Source organism: Trichoplusia ni, assembly GCF_003590095.1.
Source record: "Trichoplusia ni isolate ovarian cell line Hi5 chromosome 2 unlocalized genomic scaffold, tn1 tig00001536_group1, whole genome shotgun sequence".
Taxonomy (NCBI): domain Eukaryota; kingdom Metazoa; phylum Arthropoda; class Insecta; order Lepidoptera; family Noctuidae; genus Trichoplusia; species Trichoplusia ni.
In genome coordinates, this window is record NW_020799581.1 from 1 (window position 1) to 22,277 (window position 22,277).

Sequence of the window (22,277 nt, forward strand, 5' to 3'; positions counted from 1 at the left end):
AATTCCATTGGTCTGAAGTCAGCATTAGCTCATAAACCTAAATTCAATAAGTTAATAATTGATAATTTATGTAATATAATGTTATTAATAGAATATGACGAAACTATTGCTTACAAACTAGATAAATTGTAGTTTGGTACTATTATCAGACAGTCATATAAGTATTATGTACAGAAAATTGTAATAGAAAGTATTTAAATAGCAAAAAAAATCAGTTTGATATATCATAGTGTAAAGGTTAAAAAAGATCTATTTTTTTATTTACAACACACCTTTTTTTCTTTTCCTTATATTGATAAGGTGAATATGAAAGGTGTTTTGAATATCATAAAATAATAAATGTATTCACATTTATTTATTTTGCAGTTTTATTTAGTTATTTTAAAATAGTGTCTTACCCTTCTTTAGGAACAACAGCTATGGCCCTGGCCAGGTCCACTTCTGACCAAAACAGTACTTTCCTGTACTTTTGTTCTATACTAATAACTTCTATTCTATTGGTCTCCCCATCTGTCCAATATATTTTGTCTGTGTACCAGTCTATTGCTATTCCAGTAGGAGTAATTAACCCCTCTGATACTATTTTAACCTGTAACACACAATTCAATCACATTATTACAATACTGCATTTCATATAGATCCTGGATAATGTCTTGTAAGGGAAACATTAAAAAAAAACCATTTTAAGGTGTAGAAAACGGGCTTACACATATCAGGAGAAACAAAGCATTTTTTCCATTTTCCCCTAAAAATTGAATCTTAAAAATCAAATGCAGCTTTAAAACCCATAAAGATGTGTAAATATAATTTAAACTATCAACAATCTGTGTTCTTGTTATTAAAAAATGTTATCAGCTTGAAAGTAATAATAAATGTTATCTCTTACAGCACTTATTAATTAGGTAATTGATTAAAAACAATTAATAACCCTCACCTTTTCTCCTACATGAGTTTCATTATAGTTCATACACTGTATTAACTCTGCAGTTTGGTCAGACCAGCAAATGAGGTCCTTACGATGGAGGAAGTCCACCGCAGACCCCTGTTCTAGGTCTTTTACTATAGTATTGACTTTGCCAATCTTTGAGGTGTTCACTACTCGAATGTCTGATGCCGTGGAGTATAGTAATATTGGGTTACTGGATACTGAATAGTAACCTGAAATATTGAAAATAAGGATATAAGTATTGAAGAAGGATCACCCGGTGCAATATTTAAAAGTAGCTAGTTGTTAACATATATAGTTCAACAGATATTAGTTCTTGAAAGGTTATTACGATTGAAAAGTATAAAGGCAAAAAGTTTTTAATTCAAGGAGGCCTTCTTTCATCTATTCTCTTAACATAGCACAATAGACTTATTGCTGGACACAAAAATAGTTTCTGAATAATAATACAAGACATTATGAAGATAGTTAAGACAAAAAATGACTTTAACATTGAAGTTTTTCTTGTAAATAATGAAAGATAATATTTCAATATGCTGTCTCCCATTACTTCTAGACTAATTAAAGATATACAATTTCCAATTAATTCTTAATTATGATCAATCAATCAACACAATTACTTCAAAAATTGTGGTTGTTTGTGATTACAGCTATCAGTTAGTATAAACATTGCACTTGTATTGTAGAACTTGGTTCAAATTTTACTCAATATGCAAGTACGTTGTATAGGTATTTGAGTTTATCACTTAACTTTTCAAACACAATTTATAAATAAAATCTTAGCGGCGAAAAGCACAACACAGTGCCAGAAAGTTCACTTCTAAGAAAGAAGCAGTGAATGCATATTAACTAAACAGTAGATATTTATAGAAACAAAGTTACCTTTTAACTGCAAAAACATTAACAAACAAAACACATTCATAACATTTTGTATTATTTTGTCCGCGTGAAGTATTCTTCGGCGTTTGGTCATAATGAAAACAAATGCACGTCAGTCGTTAAAGCTTTCATGTGTTTATTTCACTCCAACACAGTTAACAACGAAATTAAATAAGGCACTGTATAAAATCAACCGTCATCACCATCACTTTGATTTAGAAATTCACTAAATATTGTGGTTTTAACATTTGAGACAATGAATTTGGGAGGCGAGATTAACAAACGCAGATTATAAATCCTCCCTGCGCTCGACTTACAAGTCAACGGGCATCATATCGACTTTTTTTTTAATTAGTGTTGCCATGATTATGATTTATGTTTACAAGTAACTCTTTATTTTATTAGTGTCTAGAAAATAAATGACAGTTTTTTTTTACATTCTAATATTGACATAATTATCTAAGTGTAGTTTATAATATTAGGGTATTTTCTTTAAAAACCATATACTTTGACATTAGTCAAGTGTTTCAATAAGTTTCGTCTAGAGTGCGCTTGTAAAGTTTTCAACTTAAGTCGTAAACCTTATGATGAGGTTAATAAAATTGTAAGTAGTTGAGCATTATTTTACTTTTCTATAAGTCTAATACCTATCTTTCATTTCTTAATGAAATCTAATGAAGTTTTCTATAAGTACGTAATCTTATTTTTTACCACCTTTACATTTTTTAGATAGATGTTTGGGTATTTACCCTTTTTCCGTGGGCGGGAATTATAAAAAAGTATTAATTTAGTAAGTAAGAATAGTTTGGCAAGTTTCTTAACAAATTTTAGGTAACTGAAAATAAGTACTTTCGTATATCTTTGTATTACATACCTGCGCAGATGTTTTATACCATTTAACAAGCTTGAGCAGATTCCCATTTGTGAAATCATTCCAATCTCCGCCAATGGTTGTGGTAATTTCCTATAGGTACACACACATGCTAGACGTATAGACAACTTTATTGTTTTTCCGTTAATTCAGATTTCATTTCCTCCAGGCAATCAGCTGAAAACAGTTGAAGGTCTGATCGTATATGTATTTGTAGGCACACACATACAAAGCACAGTTCGTTTGGACTGAATCGATAGTTTCCGATATACGTGCTTTGGTATCATCTCTCTTTTACTAATCTTGCTTACAAGACTTCGATATAAATGTAGAATATTTTTAATTGCAAGTGCGAGACTTCAGCTGGCCAAAACTGATAATCAACTTAATTTCTTTTCTAACCTTCTATTCCCAAAAAGGAAAATAAATCCCTATACGATCATTTCTTTATCCATATGTCTGTTTCAAGCTTGGAGAATATTTTAGCCAAGAATCTTATTATTCTGCTAAGAAAGTGTTGGTCGGACCCATCTACTTACAAGGTAAGTAACATTATTTTCTACAGAAGAGTGTGTTTAGACTTAGGCCGAATTCACATGATAGTTACGAAATAAAATGAACAAGATTCCAGTATCCATGAAACAACATCGCTTACTGGCAACCTACTAAGCGCTCAATTATCTCCATAACATGTGATGTTCGTGCTATGGAGCGGTGGTTTCTACTAAATAGCGGTTGTTTCGATTTGGCTCGCTGCAAAATTGACTCGATCACCAACAATAACAACTAAGCACCGCACTATTCAATGCAGCCGCAGCCCGGTTGGCTGCCGTTTAATGCAAAACTTGTTCCAACACTGCCAATGAATAGTTTAAACTAGCTAATGTTTGATTTATATAGATATGGTCTATCGCTAACGACGCGCTCTGCTGTTGAATTGTAGCAAACTATGCTAGATTCTGTTTATATTTTAGAAACATTTAACTGTTGTTAAGCTTCTCCAAAACAATATTCTTGAGCCTAAGTTTCGTCTTGAAACTCGCAGTTATGGAAGCGTCACCCAGAGCGGTACTTACCTTTACAACTGCCATAAGATACCCCAAGATGTGGAGTCGTTGGATTCCTATATTTTAACACCAGATAATTTTTCTTGATGATTTCTGGAAAACCCTGTCGATTGTCAGATGTCTGATAATGCTCTGATTTATTCACGCGTATTTTTCCGGGGTGGCCCGACTAGTTTCGGATCTAACCGGAGTCTTACATCATGTACTGACGCGGCGGGGGATCGCCTATAACTGTATGACCTATAACTGTATAAAAAAAAACTACAATAAATATAAATAAAAAATTGTAATAGATTTATTTGAAAACTCTTCAAACAATTTAAACATTCCTCAATCACAACTAGATGAATAATTTCTAAAACGTAGCACACCAATTTAATTTTAAATTAGGACCGTAGTGAATGCAAAGGCGTAAAATAGTGGTTGGCTGTCAAACATGCGTGAATTGTAAACTTTGGTTCGACAGGGCTGCCCCACTTCGTGCTAATTAGCGCCAACGTGGTCCCGCCACAAGCAAACTCAACTGCATTACTGTGTGAAACTGGATGTGATTTCAATGTCAAAGGCTTCAAACGATCCAGTATAGGTTCCGTGGAGTACTTTAGTGTGGAAAGATCAGAATTCAGAATGGTACAGTTACCAACTCTCCACATTTACTATACGAAATTAAATATAAACTAGCGAAGTCAATAAAACATTGCTAATATTATTGGACCTCCTCATAGCAATTACCCGGCCAACACGGTATCTATAATTTTTTTTCATATTGCGTTTTTTTACTGTCCGTAATAACTGTCAAAAATGTACAAATTACAGCCCGATTCATAATTCAAAATGCCCCTCGAAACGAGTGTGATCAAATCGGTCCTGGTTCTTCAAATATCCAATCTTCAATTAGTCGTACCAAAATTGACTACCCTTAAAAGCCCGAAATACCTGCAAAGATGCACTTAAGCTTGGCCGTCTGTGGTCAAGACTTGCACGTCATGTTACGCGTCTCGGCAAAATGGGATGGCCACTTAAGGCCCGAGCTTATATGCGGCAAGGTGACTCGATTTCTGCCATTTCAAATGTCACTACGTCTCCATTCGGTTAATTTGGAAGATGGGATGTATCTATCACATCTTTTATTTACTTTTCTTATAATTATTCTCAAATTTATTTAGCAACTAGTTATTTGTATTTAAACTGAGTTTTGATATAAATAAACTCAAGAAACAGAATCTGTATTTTCAAAATAGAACTCGTATTTTCCTAAACAATTTTAATATTTGTTTCCGTCGTTACGTTTTGAAATGTAATAAAGTCAATCATAGCTTGGTGTTCTTATATTTATACGAAACAAAGATAAATTATAATAATTCACTGTGAAGGCAGTCTTTAGTAATATTAAATTTTGTTCATAACAGACTTGATCCGTATTAAACGTTCTGGACGTTTAATATTGGACGATCCTGTCTATCTCTCACCAACAAAATGGTATGAATAATAATCTAAATTAGGAAATTCCGCGTGGTCGGAGTTTATCTCTGTATTTTAGTAAAAGGCCCATTAGAAGTTACTTTAAATAAATGTCTATAATTAGAACTTTCTTTAAACCGAAATTGTTTTATTAATGTTGTAAGTAGCTACAAATGCAATATGACTGAGATGGAGAGCAAAAGCGACTTTACAATATTGACTGCCCTGTTGGTCTAGTGGTTAGTGACCTGGACTGCTATACCGGAGTTGTGAGTTCGGTTCCCAAACTGGACAAATGTTTGTCTGAAGAGCACGCTCATTTCGTCTGCGCGGAATTTATCTATATTAAATCTTACATGTACCTTTGACTAATATAGGGAAAACAAGTAAGTAAAGCCGCGTCGAAATGACAGTGTAGCAGTGGGCTATGAAAACGGCACGTGTAGGTAATTATTGTCATGCACTAATTATGAAATAAGGTTCCGCCATTTTGGTGCTAAGGTTATGTAAAAAAATTTGTCAGATGTAACATGCTTAAATATGTCAAATGAAACAATTTAAGCGTTTTATTAAAATATGCCATTTTAATACACAGTTGAATAGTTTTCATTCGATAGCAAGTCGACAAAAAAATGGCGTCGAAATTGTCATCACTGATTGAAATATCATAGTTATTACCTTATTTTTCTCAAACAGACTTACTATTTTATTAGTATTTTTATGCACAAAAATCAGAATTTGAAAACACGACTGGTTGTCGCAGAAACAACGCTACATAATAATATTGAGCTTGATGAATAATTCGGGAACTCATTCACGGAGTGATTCAGCTCGTCGGATGATTCTAGATAGGCAGGAGTAATAGAGTGTCGAGCTCGCCTAATTTGTAAGGAGCTGAATTAAATTGCCTCCCGAATAATGATCTTCGCCCGTGTTAATAAGGCGAAATCATGGAGCACGGAGGTTTGGCCCATTTTATTTAACGTACCTTTGCGTTTTAAGGTCCTTAGTATTTAGTTTTTTCTTAGAACGTCTCTTTTAATCTAATTTAAAATGTTGTCAGCATTACGTTCTTTAGCGCAAATTAATTAGAGGTTTTATTACATTACGCATTAGTTTTGAACGTAATTCATTATGGAAAATAATTTTCTTTACTTTGATAGTCCATCTAAAAGAAAAGTGTTTTATATATATGTGACAGCAATTGCATGAAAGGCTTTAATATATAGGGTCTTGATTAGTTTATATTTTAGTTACACATCTCCATGGTTACGAGAATTTAAAAAGTGAGTTCACTTCATTTCGAGAAAACTAAACAATTTTCAGTTTTTCCAGTTATTAAGTTAGAAGGTAAATCTAATTGTGCGTAGTCGACTTCGTTTGTTGGTTCGCAGATTTTATTGTTGCGGGTGGCCCTCGGTTTTTCAGGATTTTTTCTTGCTGTACGAAAATAGAATTAGTTGCGAGTTTAACTAGCGGAAAAGCTTTTGTTTTACCTATGTTTATGATTTATGTAAAAAGTGACGTAAACGTACTACCGTATTTTGTGGCTCCTGATTGGGAAGAAGTAGCTAATTTGATGATAAGATAACTGAAAATCATTGAAGTATCTAGGATTTTTTTGTGTATGTTTAAAAAAACCTAAAATCTATAGATGACACAACTATGCAACTTCTAACATTTCTTCCTCACCTAAAGACGACTGCCTAACGACAGAATGACAATATCTTTGCCTAAAAACTTTTTCAGCCAAAACATGCCGAACATACTTCGAGATGAAAGATGTAATATTTTGTGCTCTTAACAAAGAAAACCCTCAGGCAGCGGAGCCCCGGGGCGAAGTCATTAAACTTATACTCGAGTAGCTCACCGAATTAATTAATTAAGCTATATAATATATTGAAAGGTTCATAAAGTGTATAACGGTCGTTGACAAAATTAATAATCTCGAAGAGGGTGTGAGCGTTTCAAATGGTATCATTAAACGCTATTATTCGGATGATGAAATTAATTACGAACATAAAATTTACATATTTTCTGCTGAGTTGGTACTAAGCTGTTCTATAGTACGGAGGGAGGTGTTGTTAATCTGTTTAGAGGCGCTTCTGAGTAAATTTGATAACTAGGCAGTGAAGATGTAAAATGTTAACGTAATTAGAGCACAGCTAGATTCTAACACAGGCGGGACCGGCAGACTTTTTGACAAATTTCTAAATTAGATTTTACCACCTATTCCCACTAAGTGTACTCTACTCTGGTCTATGATTCTTGAAATCTAGTATGAAGCAATAAAATAAGACATACACAAATCACCCGTTTCATAATAGTAAAACATCGCTTTGATCTAAATATAGGTACCTACCTATTTGAAGCTGGCATCATTAAAAGTTTTAGATGTTTTAGAAGCAAAAAGTTTGCTAATAAAAAGCAGGCTAGGTATTTGGCGTTCAACTCTAGAAAAAAAAAGCGATCAATCATTGATTTAAAATACGAATGCAGGTTTTTAATTTGTCTATAGTGAACACGTCACTACTGAAATCTTTTGCTTTTAATTAGTTTACAAGATTTTCCTACATTGTTGGATTCGATCTAACTCAGTTTAACTTCTGTACGTATTTATAAAATATGTACAAAGCCATAAACATGTCTCGTATATCGTAGATACGCGCTAATGTGTACCAGCTAAGTAGGCAATAGTTGGCGCTCATTCACACGACCATTGTCAAAATAATGGGCAGCACCGCCATTTGGCGACTGGATACGGGTCACATTACACCAAATGGTTAATTAAAATATCTACGGTTATAGTGCGTGTATCCGAACTGTGAAATCATTTCAGTGGAATGGAGCAATGAAAGAGCGTAAACGGTTTGGGCATTGAATGAAACTACCACTTATTATACGTAATGTACGTTAAAATGCATTTTACAGTTGTATGGAGTTATTAATTCTAACAGTATGGACAGGCTTACATCCTGACCGGTGTATTTCTTTACGAAATAATTGGAAAAGTTTGAATGGTAATTCAAATATGTATTTATGTGAATAAATATGTATTTGTGAAAATGAAGTACATAATCGGCACTTGCACAATATAGTTTAAGTTGTCAATCAATGCATCAATTTATAATAATAAATAACTAAGTTTGGAAAACATCTAAAACGTTATCTCCGTTCTAGGTGATCTCTCTAGACTAGCCGAAAAATCATGTCTCTAAAAACCCAATGTATTTATAATACCATTTTTATTTTTTGTTCTCAGAAAATGAAATGGAAAGGATTAATAATTCGAAGTTAAAGAGGTAAGTGAATCTGATTATATATTACTTACATAAAATTTATATTAAATCAGATTTAGGTATGTCTAGTACGGTAGAGCACTTAAAACTCACGCTTGCCTCGCGTAATTTTTATTATTCACTTAATTTCGAATAGCATCCATAAACGTGATGAACAAGTTGAAAGAGAAAGTAGTGTGTTGAAATCTAAGCAACAATGAGCAAAATGAACCAAAAAGGTCATATTACACAGAAAACTAGACTGCACGAATAGCCGAGTGGTTGAGGTAACCACGCCAATTCCACTGCGTGCGACGTGCCGCGGGTTCGATCCCCACGTAGGTCAAGAATTTGTGTGATCCACGACTGCTTGTTCTGAGTCTGGGTGTGATTTGTATGTTCGTGAAACCTCTCTTGACACAAGGATTAAATTCCTTACTACGTGAGTCATTTTTAAAAATATAAATAGAAATAGAAAACACAAAATTATACCCGACTACATGAAAATGAAGGTAGTATTATTCTTGCCGTATCCTAGTATTCCCCATAGGAGTCTCCAGCACTGCAAGCACCTTGTTCCCGCCAACTTAAAGTATGAAACTTTGTAAACGTAAGTCAGACGTGGCAACTTTCCACAATCTGATAAAGATTTGTCGTCTGATATATTGAGAGAAAAATGTTTTTCATTTCATTTCTAGTGGTCAATTGATGAGCAATAACTTTGTGTATTCCAGAAATGTAATATTAAAGGCTTTTGTTATTAAAAAAAATATTAGGCTTGTCAATTTGGAGGACGAAAACGGTTCCTTTTTCTGTCAAAATAGTTTAGCTGGCGTCCACTTTCTTTCTACCTTCAGTAACCCTCTGATTTGTAAGTACCACTTCGAAACGTGATCATAGGCCCCCAGTGGTTCCAAGGTTCGGTAACAATTAGAGAAGACTATAATCGAATAAACATAAGACTAATAGTCTCTGAAGACATATTAAAACACTTAAAGCGTTAATTATAATACTGTGATCTGCTCTCAATGTATTTACATAAGGGAATAGAAACTCTGTTGGGATTAGGTAACCCTTCTGTGATATTCGACATGAAATTCGAATTTACAGAGTGGTAATCGAATCTAGGTACGCTGTCAAGCGGTTAATACAATCTTAATATGTAATATGCGTGTCTGTTGAGGTAATTGGTGTAGACTGACAATGTTAAGGTGTTGAGGATCAATTGAATACACGGTGTTTATAGAAATATAAATTAAAAGCTTCTAAAACTCATTGACAGTATTTAAAGTTTACATTGGGAAACTCAAAATCTAACTTCGATTCTGGGCTCCAGAATTATTAATGCTTAGTTAAATCAATTATAAATCAATTTTAAAAATAATATCAATTAAATATCAAAATAATATCAATTAGTCAATATAGTAGATACTCGAAAACAAAATGCTGATGTCACTGGTGATGACATTAACGAGTCTGTTTAAGTACAGGTAAACAAACTAGTTTGAGAGACGGTTAATTGGGGAACGGGTTACGATACAGGCCTATGTTTGCTTAAGGCTGGAGTTGTAGTGGTCACGAGTTAATGGTACTTCAAGTGTTTTGATAGTGGGATGGTTCGATGCCAAGAGTTTTTAGTCTTTAGGTAACATATCCTTTGGAAGGGTCTATTAACTTTAAGACTTAATTGCGAGATCAAAATTTAACCTTTGGCTTTCATTAAAAACTTTAGAAATCACTTATAATTGGATTTGGAAAACGTTTAAAGAACTCCATTTTAATAAAGATGAAAATCATGTCGTAGCAATTTAAAGCTCTAAACTGTCAACAACTAATCAAGAGAACAATTATAATAATGTGGAACATGCAGAATCATATGTATCTCACTATTAACATGCGAGTTTCCACATTGTCGATAAGTTAGCGATAGTGAGTGAACTGAAACGTCGCCTGTATGATATGACGTCGGAGTTTGCACAAGTGTGCCACCCACGTAAAGTACTCGAGTACTCGAAAACCTTTGTGTACTCTATGATTTAATTGTAAAATATCAAGGCGACCATGTAAAGCTGGTGGAATTGTGGATATTTTGAACTGATTTGCAGCAAGCGCAGTTTTGAGATTATTCTTGATTCTGGCTAGAGATCAGGCGTACTATGCAGGGTTGAATAAAATAAAGGGACTCTAATACTAATTCTGTTAATTGAAATCAATGTGACTTCAAGAAAACATGACTTGCTTTCCGAATGTGTTTGAGAATAAGTATCGTCAAGTGCGAATCAGACTCGGAAACGTTTAATTTTATTATGTTTCGTTATAGCGGCAACAGACATACATACATCACCTGTGAAAATTTCAGCTGGACAGCTTTCGCGGTTCATTAAATTCAGTCTGGTGACAGACAGACGAAGAGATACCGAACCCTAAAAAAAGTGGGTGGCATAGCGCGTATAGTCAAAAATATCGCCAAGATAGGTACTAAATGAAGTGTTAAATAGTTACCATGTATCATAATTATGTCATAACACAGCTATTTAGCTAAACTGCTTGGTAATACATTGGATTGGGTAATATGTGTCTACTTAATCAAACGTTGTCAACAGTACAAGGTTCAGTCTCCGTGGACTCATCATTTAGCACCGACATGGGCACAAAACAGTATATTCTTGATAAAATCGAATCTGTCAAATCAAGTGATCTAAGAGTAAGCTTCATTACAAGTCAATGAAACCATTTGATAGAATTTCTAATAGATCATTCATAGTCGGCGTACAATGTCCCCTTATAGAGGTAACACTGAACCCCTTTATATGGAAAACTTCATACGAATGTTATACAGGTTATAGGTGCAATGTATTCTTGGACTATTTTCCTGGTAGGCACGACTGACGTGTTCCATTTACCCGAAGCCAATGACCCTTTTGCTGGCCGAAACATGACAACTTAAATATAAGCAAATCGTACACTATGCGCCTACATAATGTATAAGGATTATATTGTAAGCGTGTGTACTATCTGAATTAAAGTACTATTGGGAATATCTTACGATTTTTAGGAACTAGGACTTGTCCCTGTTCAGAAGTATTCGACCACTACGATTTACCGAGGGCATTTTAGGTACCTAGATTGAGTGGGAAAATGTCCCCTTCATATGTGAAAACGCAACTCAACATCAAACTTAATATAATAATAAAACTCCGTTTCGAAATCTTCGTCACCACGAAAGCCATCGAATAAATCTATGAATGGGACAATAAAGTGCGATCTAACTAATAAACAGCAATAAAGAGGTATATAACAAAGCTACGTGGGTGTCATCACAGCTTTAGCAATATTCTTTAATACTATATAAACTATGCTGGACTGCAGTACAAATAAAACTTTTATGGAAGCTCGCCATATTATTAAGACCTTCGCATCGCTAGAGAATTTAATACGACCTACTTCGACTGCGGCGACGTTCATTTTCCATTTTACAGTCTAAAATTTGCATGTTTATGTACTTATTACTTTAACTACTTATTCTCTGTAATTATGACTAAACAGATTGTTGAATCTTCGTGAGACTCAAAGAGAATCAATTTGTTAGACATGTCAGCGTGAATAGGTAACGGTTTTATTTGTAAACCTTGCGATATGATGGTGAGGTCAAGAGATCTCCAGTTTGTTAAGTAATTGTTACGATTACAACAGTTGTTTGCTGTTTGTTTTGAACAACTACGATTACCAATTTACCAGAATAAAGTGTGTAACCATGTTTATGTGGTCATTTTGAATCCATATTTAGAGAAAAACGTATTTGCATAAAATGAGGAAAACAAAATTATTTTCCTTAATTAATGATCGGATTTGTAAACATTGTCAACTCATTCAATATGTGTTAGCAATGTTTGTATGTTCGTCTTATATATAAATCGATCAAATATCAAGAACTATTGAATCGAATTCAAGTTATCTAGTGCACACAAGTTGTCGTGCAATGTAATCGTTTCTCGGAAGTTAGGAAACACCCAGTTATGTTAACTTACAGCTTGTCGAGTCACCGACAGTGTTTTGTTTGACATTCTGTTAGTTCGTTTATCAAATAAACGTAATAAAGAGGCATATTACGATTCAATTTAAAAAAGGTTGACGTTTTATTTATTTGAGAACTTTGTTTATTGCTAGTAAACACGATAGGTAGAAAAATATAAGGAACTGTTTAGTAAGGAGTCGCTTTTGTATTAAATACTTGACACTTCCCTAAAATTTCAAGCTGTTCAAGGTACCTAAATGTGTATATAAAAGGGCATATGTGTTGAGATAAGAGTGTTTTATCTTGGTATATTTTTATAAGCGTAGCTGATAGATAAACGGCGGCTCATCCAAATGGCATGACAGGTGCAGACAAGGTTTGTAAAAATTTTTGTTGGATATTTTAGGCCTCCGAAAATACGAAGGATGCAGGATGCAGGAAGCACATCTTTTTAGTTGACAGAACTGTAAGATCCCATATAGAGAAAGCAAAACATTGCAACTACAAAATATTTATCATACATTCTACATATTGCGACTAACTTGACACCAGTCGCATGTAACAAACTATTTTATGTCACATAACTGTTTTACAACTACACGCTTGGTATGCTTGTAAAGCATTTTGGTAATTAGCTCTAGTAATATTCATATTTACCTACTGCACGACTAATTCTCAATCGTCTTACAAAACGTTGTTCAGTACTGCTTGCTGTACAAGGTACTTTGAGAAGAGATGCCAAAACTTCTTCAGGGGCAAAAAGAGAAGAAGCTCAAGGATCTTTTGTGAAAATATTTAGTTTCACAATTCCACATTTTCAAGGAAAAGACTTGCATATTATAGTTCCATGTGAAATGTTGCCAAGACGAATATGTCTTGATTTGTAAAAAAAAGTTTAAAATCTCATGTAGAGCCAAGTTCTTCCGAGAACGCAAACTTAGTCAAAATGTCAGCTTTGCGGGTTTCTATTTTACATTTATATTTTCGGTATATTTTTCTACACAGGCCGGTATATTTTTTTATCACTTGACCTATACATAAATGTACTCAAGAGATTACGAAACAGAGGAATCATTGTATAAATAATTCTTCAAAAAAATCTTGCAAATCATTCTACAACCCCGATATGTAAAACAACGAGTTATTTAGGAGAAGACAAGCCATCTTTGATTTTTATATCCACGCGATACACTCCCCAGATTTTATTCGTTTTTTATGAATCAACTCGTACAGATAATCTGTCCATTTGAGCGCTGATACCGTTATCAGTTCATGCGTCATTTATACGGTTATATATCATACAGGTTAAGACTGCCCATGGCCAGTCAGAATGCTATTGTTTAATACTATTATGACCTTCTTTACCAATGCTTTTTTAAGATTCACTGACAATCGTGAGAATTAATTATTCCTCGAGATTGTATTTTGACTATTTTGAGTTCATGTAGTTTTTAATTTGCTTTAATACATATTTAAATACACAGTCGTACTTTTATCATAAAATATATCGAAATGTTTAATTAATAAACAATTAATTAATTTGTACTTAGAAATTCATGATTTGAACAAACCCTTCCTTGGCGGCAAATAAACGATTTTAGCAAATTAAATAAACAAGTTTTATTATGAAGACAGACGATGCAAGACAATAGACTTAAGAGGGTCAGTTAAGCGACTGGCCACGGATATACCCCGCTTAACAAACTGTTTCCTGTCTAACCTTTTAACCTTACAATATAACTGCGCAACCTCTTTCCGATGCGATGCTTTAATAGAGCATTGTTTGCAAAATAACTGATAAATGATATCAGTGGCAACTAGAAAAATATTGATGATTCACAATGAGGAGAATGTAACCTATTAACTAATATTAATACAGTATACATGAGATAAGTTACAACTTTGAATTAATTACCAACCTCTTCGATGTACTAAGGAACGAAGCTATCATTTTCTAAACTAGACAACGCTTTTTTATGTAAGGCTCGTCCTAATTCAGTTTTAATCACAACAAAAACGTTCTTGTTTAGTGACATCTAAAGTATTTAAAGAGTTTTTAAACGTTACCATAATTTCGTAGGTACCTAGTTACATTTGGACGTTTAACACGCACCCGTCGCTCACAGGACTCGGGCATTGTGCGGGGACCTTGACCAGTGACCCAGTTAGCGTCGCCGTCGTGTCCCAGCGCCGTCCTAAACCCTCATTACACATTGATTCCACCGTAATCACTGTCTCCAGCTAATGGCCGGACATCGGCCATGCGCGACACATCAAATGCATCATCAAATATGTAAACTGTCATTCTCGGTAATATCTGTGAATGTGAGTCGTCTTCATCGAGCATGACTTGAGCGTTGGCATTTAAATGAACGTTTTCTTTATTCCTAAGTCAATTTTCTACAGTTGTTTTCTGTATTATCAGATCACTTATTTTTTATGATTCACAATAATCCAGTGACGTTTGACCTTAGAGCGTTTACCTACCTATGATATTGAAAGTTATCAGACGGTGTCGCTGAGAGCGATGGAGCTATTTTTAATTCGAATGCCGATACAATCTAAGCGGTAACTAGATGTGGTTTTTTATTTAATAGAACAGTGCACTGATCGCTCTAATTCTGCCTCACCATACACGTAACTTCCGTATGATGCGCAGTCCTTCGATAATTCTTTGAAAATAGTAATGCTAGAAACACTTTTATTGTGCTTACTCAAATATGCTGAAGGATTTACACATACGACTTGTTTACTGACTGACTCAAAAATCAAAGATTGTAGCCAAGGTTTCGGGTTGCAGTTGGATCGATTCGCGTCTCATCTTACGAACACTGTTTTATTAAATACCTAACGTGTCAAGAATGTATTAATCTGGGTTTACCACAAACACACGACTAGAAATCCCAATGCCGCGAAGGAGGTCGCGAGTAATAAGTTCCGTTTCTGCGGAACTTGGGACATGGCGCAACATCATACGTCATAGAAACCAATTAATATGGCTAAATAGAAAGCGGTGAGTTTCCTCCGTTACGCAATATTGATGTTGCCAAGTTAAATGATATGCTTTACACGGCAGAATACAAAATCCAGTGCATATTTATCGTAGGGCAGAGAAAAAAGGAAAACTAACAACGGAACATCAAACATTTTACTGACAACCGACTGAGAGCGTGAATTACAAATTAAACTTCACACATTTATGTGTTCCATCGTGAACATAAAAGATTGAATCAAACATTTTATGACACAGCACTCCGATAGCGACAAGAGAATAAATTAGCGTGACTTAATTAATATCACTTAACAGCCGGCCATTTATATTATAACGAAGGTTTTTTAGTTAAGACAATTATACGATTTGCATCGGCTTATTATTGGTTGGTTTCCTTTGGATGAATACCAGCGGTTTGTGTATAAAACAATTATTAGAATCTCAATAATATAAAACAATCACAACGTATCCGAGTGCTGAACTATTGTCTGTTGAATTAAAATGTAGGTAATCTGCGTCAATAATGGTCAAAGTTTTTGTTTGTCTAGCGTTTTTGCATCATAATATTTATAGAACGTGTCTAGAAATCAGGAAACGTTTACGGTCAAAACCTAGCTAGACAGTAAACATAAATATTCAAAACAAAGTGTAGTGCGACCTTGTCGCTCACTCGGACAAAGTCAAGACAATCAATTGTAATTCTAGTTAACGTGTGAAAGCTGCTTCGTTGGAAGTGGTTTAGGTGGAGGGCGGTGTTTGTGGAATCTATAAAATATTTGAGGAGTCATCGATCACTGGGCAAACAGCGCTGTGGTTCCGCGGCTCGATTACATGTGCTCATTTTATAGTGACACGGAAACTATGGAGGACAAGCGCTAAGTGCGCCACCATTAAACATCGCTTTAGAAGTTTGCATACAACAATTAATTATGGTACTTTTTCTAATTTACATCTAACGCAAAATAGTTTTAAATCTATGAAAAAAGGGCAGATATAATTTCGTTTATTTTAATATAAACTTAGCTTGTTTACCACGCAGCATAGTTTTATTAAGATTTTAAGATGCGTAAATAAAATCGCTAATCACTCTTGGATGGATGAAATATAGCGTTTCTTTAAGCATGTCAAGTGTTCGATCCGTTTATTATATGAATATTAATGGTGGTAGTCGGCCAGATATACAGTTGAATACGAACTACACGTATGTTGACTAGAAGAGAGTTAAACACATAATGATATAACGAAGCTTGCGCCGGCGCAGGTTTTGACATTTGCTAGAAAAGAAGAATATGCCGGAAATACCAATGAATATTACAAAAAGCATGATATATATTTCCTTTTTCATTATCCAGTTCCTTTTTCGGAAATACAAAGGTGAGATTAGGTGGTAAATAATGAGTATATCTAATGGAAAACTATAATAGAATAAATAAATACATCCAAAAGCTACGTGAACTTCCTCCGTTAGCATCATAGGTTTGTAATATTAATGCGTTATTTATTACCCGTGTGGCCGAAACGCCCAACTACTTCGAGTAGCAAACATCATAAGAAATTCACCGTACGTCGAATGAATTACACATGTAGCGAGCCATAATCATGTGTTGTGGACATGCACTTTATTATTTAAGACGACTGGATATCATAGCCTCATAACTCATACTAGTCTAACTTATGTAAGGTCAAGGACCCAACATTTCGGTTGTGGGTAGTCCCCAAACTTCCGATTCCTAATACAATAGTAACATTTGAACTTTAATTGAAATGTCCGTTCAGTTTTCGTCGAACAGAAAATTGTTATCACAATTTAATTAACGACCTCATTTTTGATGTTTTAACTCGGAATTGTTTTAACAGTTCTGTTGAATTAAAAACTAATTAGTTCTTTGTAGTAATGTAAAGTGAATTTTAAAAGGAAGGGCAGTAAAATTCATGTCGTGTGATAGTTGATATAGTTTTAATGAATGTCGCCACCTCGCCAGGTGCCAACACCAGTTTATTCACAATACGAACTTATCGTGGCCAGGAATGTTCGAGATAACAGTGCATTGTATCAGACCTTTTTAACGACGATTTTTTTTATAAAACAGGTACATACGGTATTAAGGCTCTTAATATGTATGTATATGTTGATGCAAAAATGGTATGCTAAATAAATAGTAAACATAAACATTTCTTATAAAATAAACACGAATTACAATTTATTTACGCTTTTTTCCTATAACGGTGAAGTTTATAAGGGGTAATAATTAAATGCTTGACAACGAAAAATATTTTATTTTTTTCATTAATTCGGTCAGTAGGATATGACATGCATTGCGGAAATAACACCAAATATACTGAAACGCGAGTTCTTTCTATCTGGTGATGGTGATTGGTAAATATTATTTATAATACCAGATTGTCCGCCGCGGTAATGTTCTTTAGAATGAAAATGATAAGTGATAACAGCATTTAATGGTTGTTGTTATCTAATAGACTTTTAAAATAAGTGTTTGTTCTTATAATAGCATCAAATATTATCAGTTCTTACGTTCAAATATTATTTTATTATCAACAGATAGAATTGAAGGTTTTTTTTTCAATATTTAACTTCCTCTTTGGCGCGTACATTTGTAAGTAAAATAACGCTTTTTAAATTGCTATGTTGGTAGTAAGAAGAGACAAACGAATGAAAATATACGATTTGAATAACGATGGATGGATTGTGAGATGAATAGTGACAGAGGAAATTAAATGAATGGAATAAATAAACAGGTTCTAATCAAATGGGATCTCGATGACGACATTTGCTAGTTTATGTATAATATCGTCGTTAATACATCCCGTAAAATAATGCAAGTAAGCCTCGCGTATAACTTTTACATTAGCCAAAGGTAACAAAAATTATAGACAAAAGGTTGTGCATATGTAGTTGCAGTAAATTGAGATTGAGTTTTATGGGAAAATTGAAGATTTATGACTTCGATAACACTGAGAAATTCTAACTAGTTAAAACGCACTTAATTTTAGAAACACAATTTACTTAAAAAAAATGCTTTTGATATTCCTAGCTTAGCTAGTTAACGTAACGTTTAAAACCCTAAAGTAGTTAAAAACTCATTTGGAAATAGTTTGACGATCACCATATCGTCATTAGCACTACTTAGTAAGATTAAAAACAATGCTTTTGCAATAGTAATTCATTAGCTGTTACTTTCATTTTATATTTGCAATATTTAATAATTGGCTGGACTATTGTTTTTGATTGTGTTAATAACGCTTAATAACTCACAATCATATTATGATTGTGAGTTATTAAGCGTACGTTACGTTAACACAAGCAAATGATTAAATATTCTATACTACACAGTTTTTCTAACAGCGCTTTGTTGTATTATACTGTTCCAAATTAAATTGACTTCGCGATTTTTTATATGATGTTCATCACATACCTACATTGTTCTGAACCCAAAGTAAGTTGCTACAGCATTTGTGTTAGGGAATTCAAATACAACGAAGGTACCATAAACACCCAGACCCGAGACAATGTAGGAAGTGAATTTTTACATTGACCCGACCGGGGACCACGGATGTCGTCAATGTGTCGTGTAGTGAAAAACTAAATTGTGCAGACATTTCGCCAAAAGCAATGTAATGCTCCTAAATAAGTTAAAATCAGCAACGTAATAGAATTTAATAAATGTTCAACATTAATCTTGATTTAATCAAAAATTGTTTGATTTAGTAAGATCAACTAAAATAAAATTGAAATAGTTATTTAACATCACCAACTCACACGTCGACGTCACCGAAGTCGGCCATATTCTTTCCGACATTTTGACATTTACCTCCCGGTTTGCTATTTCGTATTGGAAAACCTTCTCTTGTAACTTTCAACATGGATGAAGAATACGACGCAATAGTTCTGGGAACCGGCTTGAAGGAATGCATTCTCAGTGGAATGCTCTCCGTGTCCGGAAAAAAGGTATTGCACATTGATCGTAATAAGTACTACGGCGGTGAATCTGCGTCAATTACCCCGTTAGAAGAATTGTTCGCAAAGTTCAACGCACCGGCCCCTGATGAAACATACGGCCGAGGTCGCGACTGGAATGTAGATTTGATTCCTAAACTTTTAATGGCCAATGGGCTCCTTGTGAAACTACTCATTCACACGGGTGTGACCCGATATTTGGAATTCAAATCCGTGGAAGGCAGCTATGTCTACAAAGGAGGAAAGATATCGAAAGTGCCCGTCGACCAAAAAGAGGCGTTGGCGTCCGATCTTATGGGGATGTTCGAGAAAAGGCGCTTCCGCAACTTCCTAATTTACGTTCAAGATTTCCAGGAAGATGATGCCAAGACTTGGAAAGATTTTGACCCTAGTACGGCCAACATGCAGTCGCTGTATGACAAATTTGGTCTTGACAAGAACACTCAAGACTTCACCGGCCATGCACTGGCCCTCTACCTCAATGATAACTACCTCCAGCAACCTGCTATACAAACCATTCGCCGCATTAAACTTTACTCTGACTCACTTGCAAGATATGGAAAGTCTCCCTACCTGTACCCCATGTACGGTCTGGGTGAGTTGCCCCAAGGATTTGCTCGTCTCTCTGCCATTTATGGAGGCACCTACATGTTGGACAAACCCATTGATGAAATAGTTCTTGGAGAGGGTGGAAAAGTTGTTGGTGTACGCTCTGGCAATGAAATTGCCAAATGTAAGCAGGTGTACTGCGACCCCAGCTATGTACCTGACCGTGTCCGCAAGAAGGCCCAGGTCATCCGATGCATCTGTTTATTGGATCACCCCATTCCAAACACTAAAGATGCTCTATCTACCCAAATTATCATTCCCCAAAAACAAGTAGGCAGGAATTCTGACATTTACATATCTGTTGTGTCCTACACACATCAGGTGGCAGCCAAGGGCTGGTTCATTGCTATGGTGTCTACCACGGTTGAGACCAATGACCCAGAATCTGAAATCAAGCCTGGTTTGGACCTCCTTGGTCCCATCCGACAGAAGTTTGTGTCTGTATCGGACTACTATGAGCCACTGGATGATGGCACTCAGAGCCAAATCTTCATATCTGAGTCTTATGATGCCACCACACACTTTGAGACAACCTGCTTAGATGTGATCAAAATATACAAGTTTGGCACAGGTGAAGAGTTTGACTTCTCCAAAGTTAAAGTGGAGCTTGGAGAGGAAGAACAGTGAATTATCATATATCATATTTATGTACATTGCTTGTTAATTTTATATTTGTTTAAGAACTGTTCTGGCATCAATAACAATATTCTCTAGGGATTTTGGGTTAACAATATTTAAGAGCTTAGTGTACCAATAGTAGATCAAGTATTAATGTATGTACAATGCTCCCAGTTGTTCCAAAAATGATTTTATGCATTTTATTGCCAAAAAAAAAATTATTTAAAGGAATTTATACTTTATTTAAGGCTGCTTTTTAAGTATACAAAGCTATTATGATCTGCACAAGTGGTAGGTTATTTGTACCAGATGTTATGCATTCCAATTTGGTAATTGTTTGATTCTGTAACCATATCATACTTGTAACAAGTCAAAATTTATGAATGCTCATTATACCTATATGTTGTGTAAGATCATGAATAAAAGTTATAATTATGACAAGGTGTTTTTATTTCAACTGAAACAGTGCAAATGAACAACACATTATTTTTCCTTACGTTTATTAAGAGAATTATACTTAAACTGTTAATAAAAGAAGTTAGCGTCAAATTCAATAATCCTACTATATGGATTGATGCTTGCTCCTCTTTCATGCAAAAACCACTGAACGGATTTAGATTCAATTAGGTACATTGATAGTTCATAACCAGCAAAGCATTAATGTTGTTTTACCCAGATACCATGTAATACCCGTAAAATCATTTTCGATTAAAGGCGGGCGGGCCCGCGGGCATCAGCTAGTTAAATATAAACAATAGAAGTGATACAATGGATCAGAATACTATTTGTTAGTTAGTAGAACATGCGGTAGATAAAGTTTATTGCGTCTGTCGTGATGTCGTGGCGGCAAGATAAATGGCGCGTCGTCCGAGCCGGACTTGCCGCACGCAAACCCATCAAAGCTATAAAGCTGTTATACAAAGATTTTATTAGGGTTCCCTAGATGACATAGAAGGAGCTCAGTCTTCTATGTCTACCCAAAATAATGCTATTAAAAAAAAACAGGACGTGATTTAATATAAACTTAGGGCCGCACTCATCGCACTTTCCTAAATTTGTTCCTGATTTAGGTCTCAGACTGCCTGAATATCAAACCATTTGATAATATCTCAGTTAATTCTGGAACGAATACTGCTCATGTATTAATTGTAATAAGTAGAAAAAATATAAGTAACTATAAAATTAAATTAAAAAATAAAGCAACAGATTTAAGGACACGGAACAGGCCGAGTCTATAATAACTCGAACTGGTTGTTACTATCTTTATTGAAGAGTTTTCCTGCACAAGATTTTATCTCAACGTCTTTATTTCTCTATTTGTAGAGGCTTTGTCGATGCTTGATGGGTTTGCGAGGCTTAACTCCTATACTTATGTCAGATAGAGCGATGGAGCTCGTATCTCTTGTTGGGAACAATATAGTGATGATGTAAAATGACTATGCAGTATTAATGTCGGGTTTTACGTATCTATACTAAGATTAGGTACGGGATTGACGCAACTCCTTAAGTATTAAAAATTATCCGTATATGTATGATTAAAAAAAAACTTTTTCTACGGTTACAGC

The 22,277-nt window shown here is 34.6% G+C and overlaps 2 protein-coding genes across 2 annotated transcripts; one reads left to right on the forward strand and one right to left on the reverse strand.

Annotated features, from left to right (window-relative positions):
* Positions 1-254: 254 nt before the first annotated feature.
* On the reverse strand, positions 255-2,166 carry LOC113506163 (low-density lipoprotein receptor-related protein 6-like). Its single transcript, XM_026889012.1, has 3 exons — positions 1,829-2,166; positions 935-1,158; positions 255-589 (listed from the first exon to the last, which is right to left on the reverse strand). Exons 1-3 carry the CDS (start codon positions 1,917-1,919, stop codon positions 395-397), a joined length of 510 nt encoding a protein of 169 aa, XP_026744813.1. The 5' UTR covers positions 1,920-2,166; the 3' UTR covers positions 255-394.
* Positions 2,167-19,296: 17,130 nt separating this feature from the next.
* On the forward strand, positions 19,297-21,150 carry LOC113506161 (rab GDP dissociation inhibitor alpha-like). The gene has a single exon (XM_026889010.1). The coding sequence runs from the start codon at positions 19,390-19,392 to the stop codon at positions 20,719-20,721; it is 1,332 nt and encodes a 443-aa protein (XP_026744811.1). The 5' UTR covers positions 19,297-19,389; the 3' UTR covers positions 20,722-21,150.
* The last annotated feature ends 1,127 nt before the right edge of the window (positions 21,151-22,277 follow it).

What these genes read in the sequence shown, in the direction of transcription:
- LOC113506161 (XM_026889010.1), top strand. Translation starts at nt 19,390, where the DNA reads ATGGATGAAGAATACGACGCAATAGTTCTGGGAACCGGCTTGAAGGAA.
- LOC113506163 (XM_026889012.1), bottom strand. Translation starts at nt 1,919, where the DNA reads ATGACCAAACGCCGAAGAATACTTCACGCGGACAAAATAATACAAAAT. An exon ending in AATGTTTTTGCAGTTAAAAG is followed by an intron (nt 1,159 to 1,828) that starts GTAACTTTGTTT and finishes TCAATATTTCAG; the next exon opens with GTTACTATTCAGTATCCAGT. An exon ending in AAACTCATGTAGGAGAAAAG is followed by an intron (nt 590 to 934) that starts GTGAGGGTTATT and finishes TGTGTGTTACAG; the next exon opens with GTTAAAATAGTATCAGAGGG.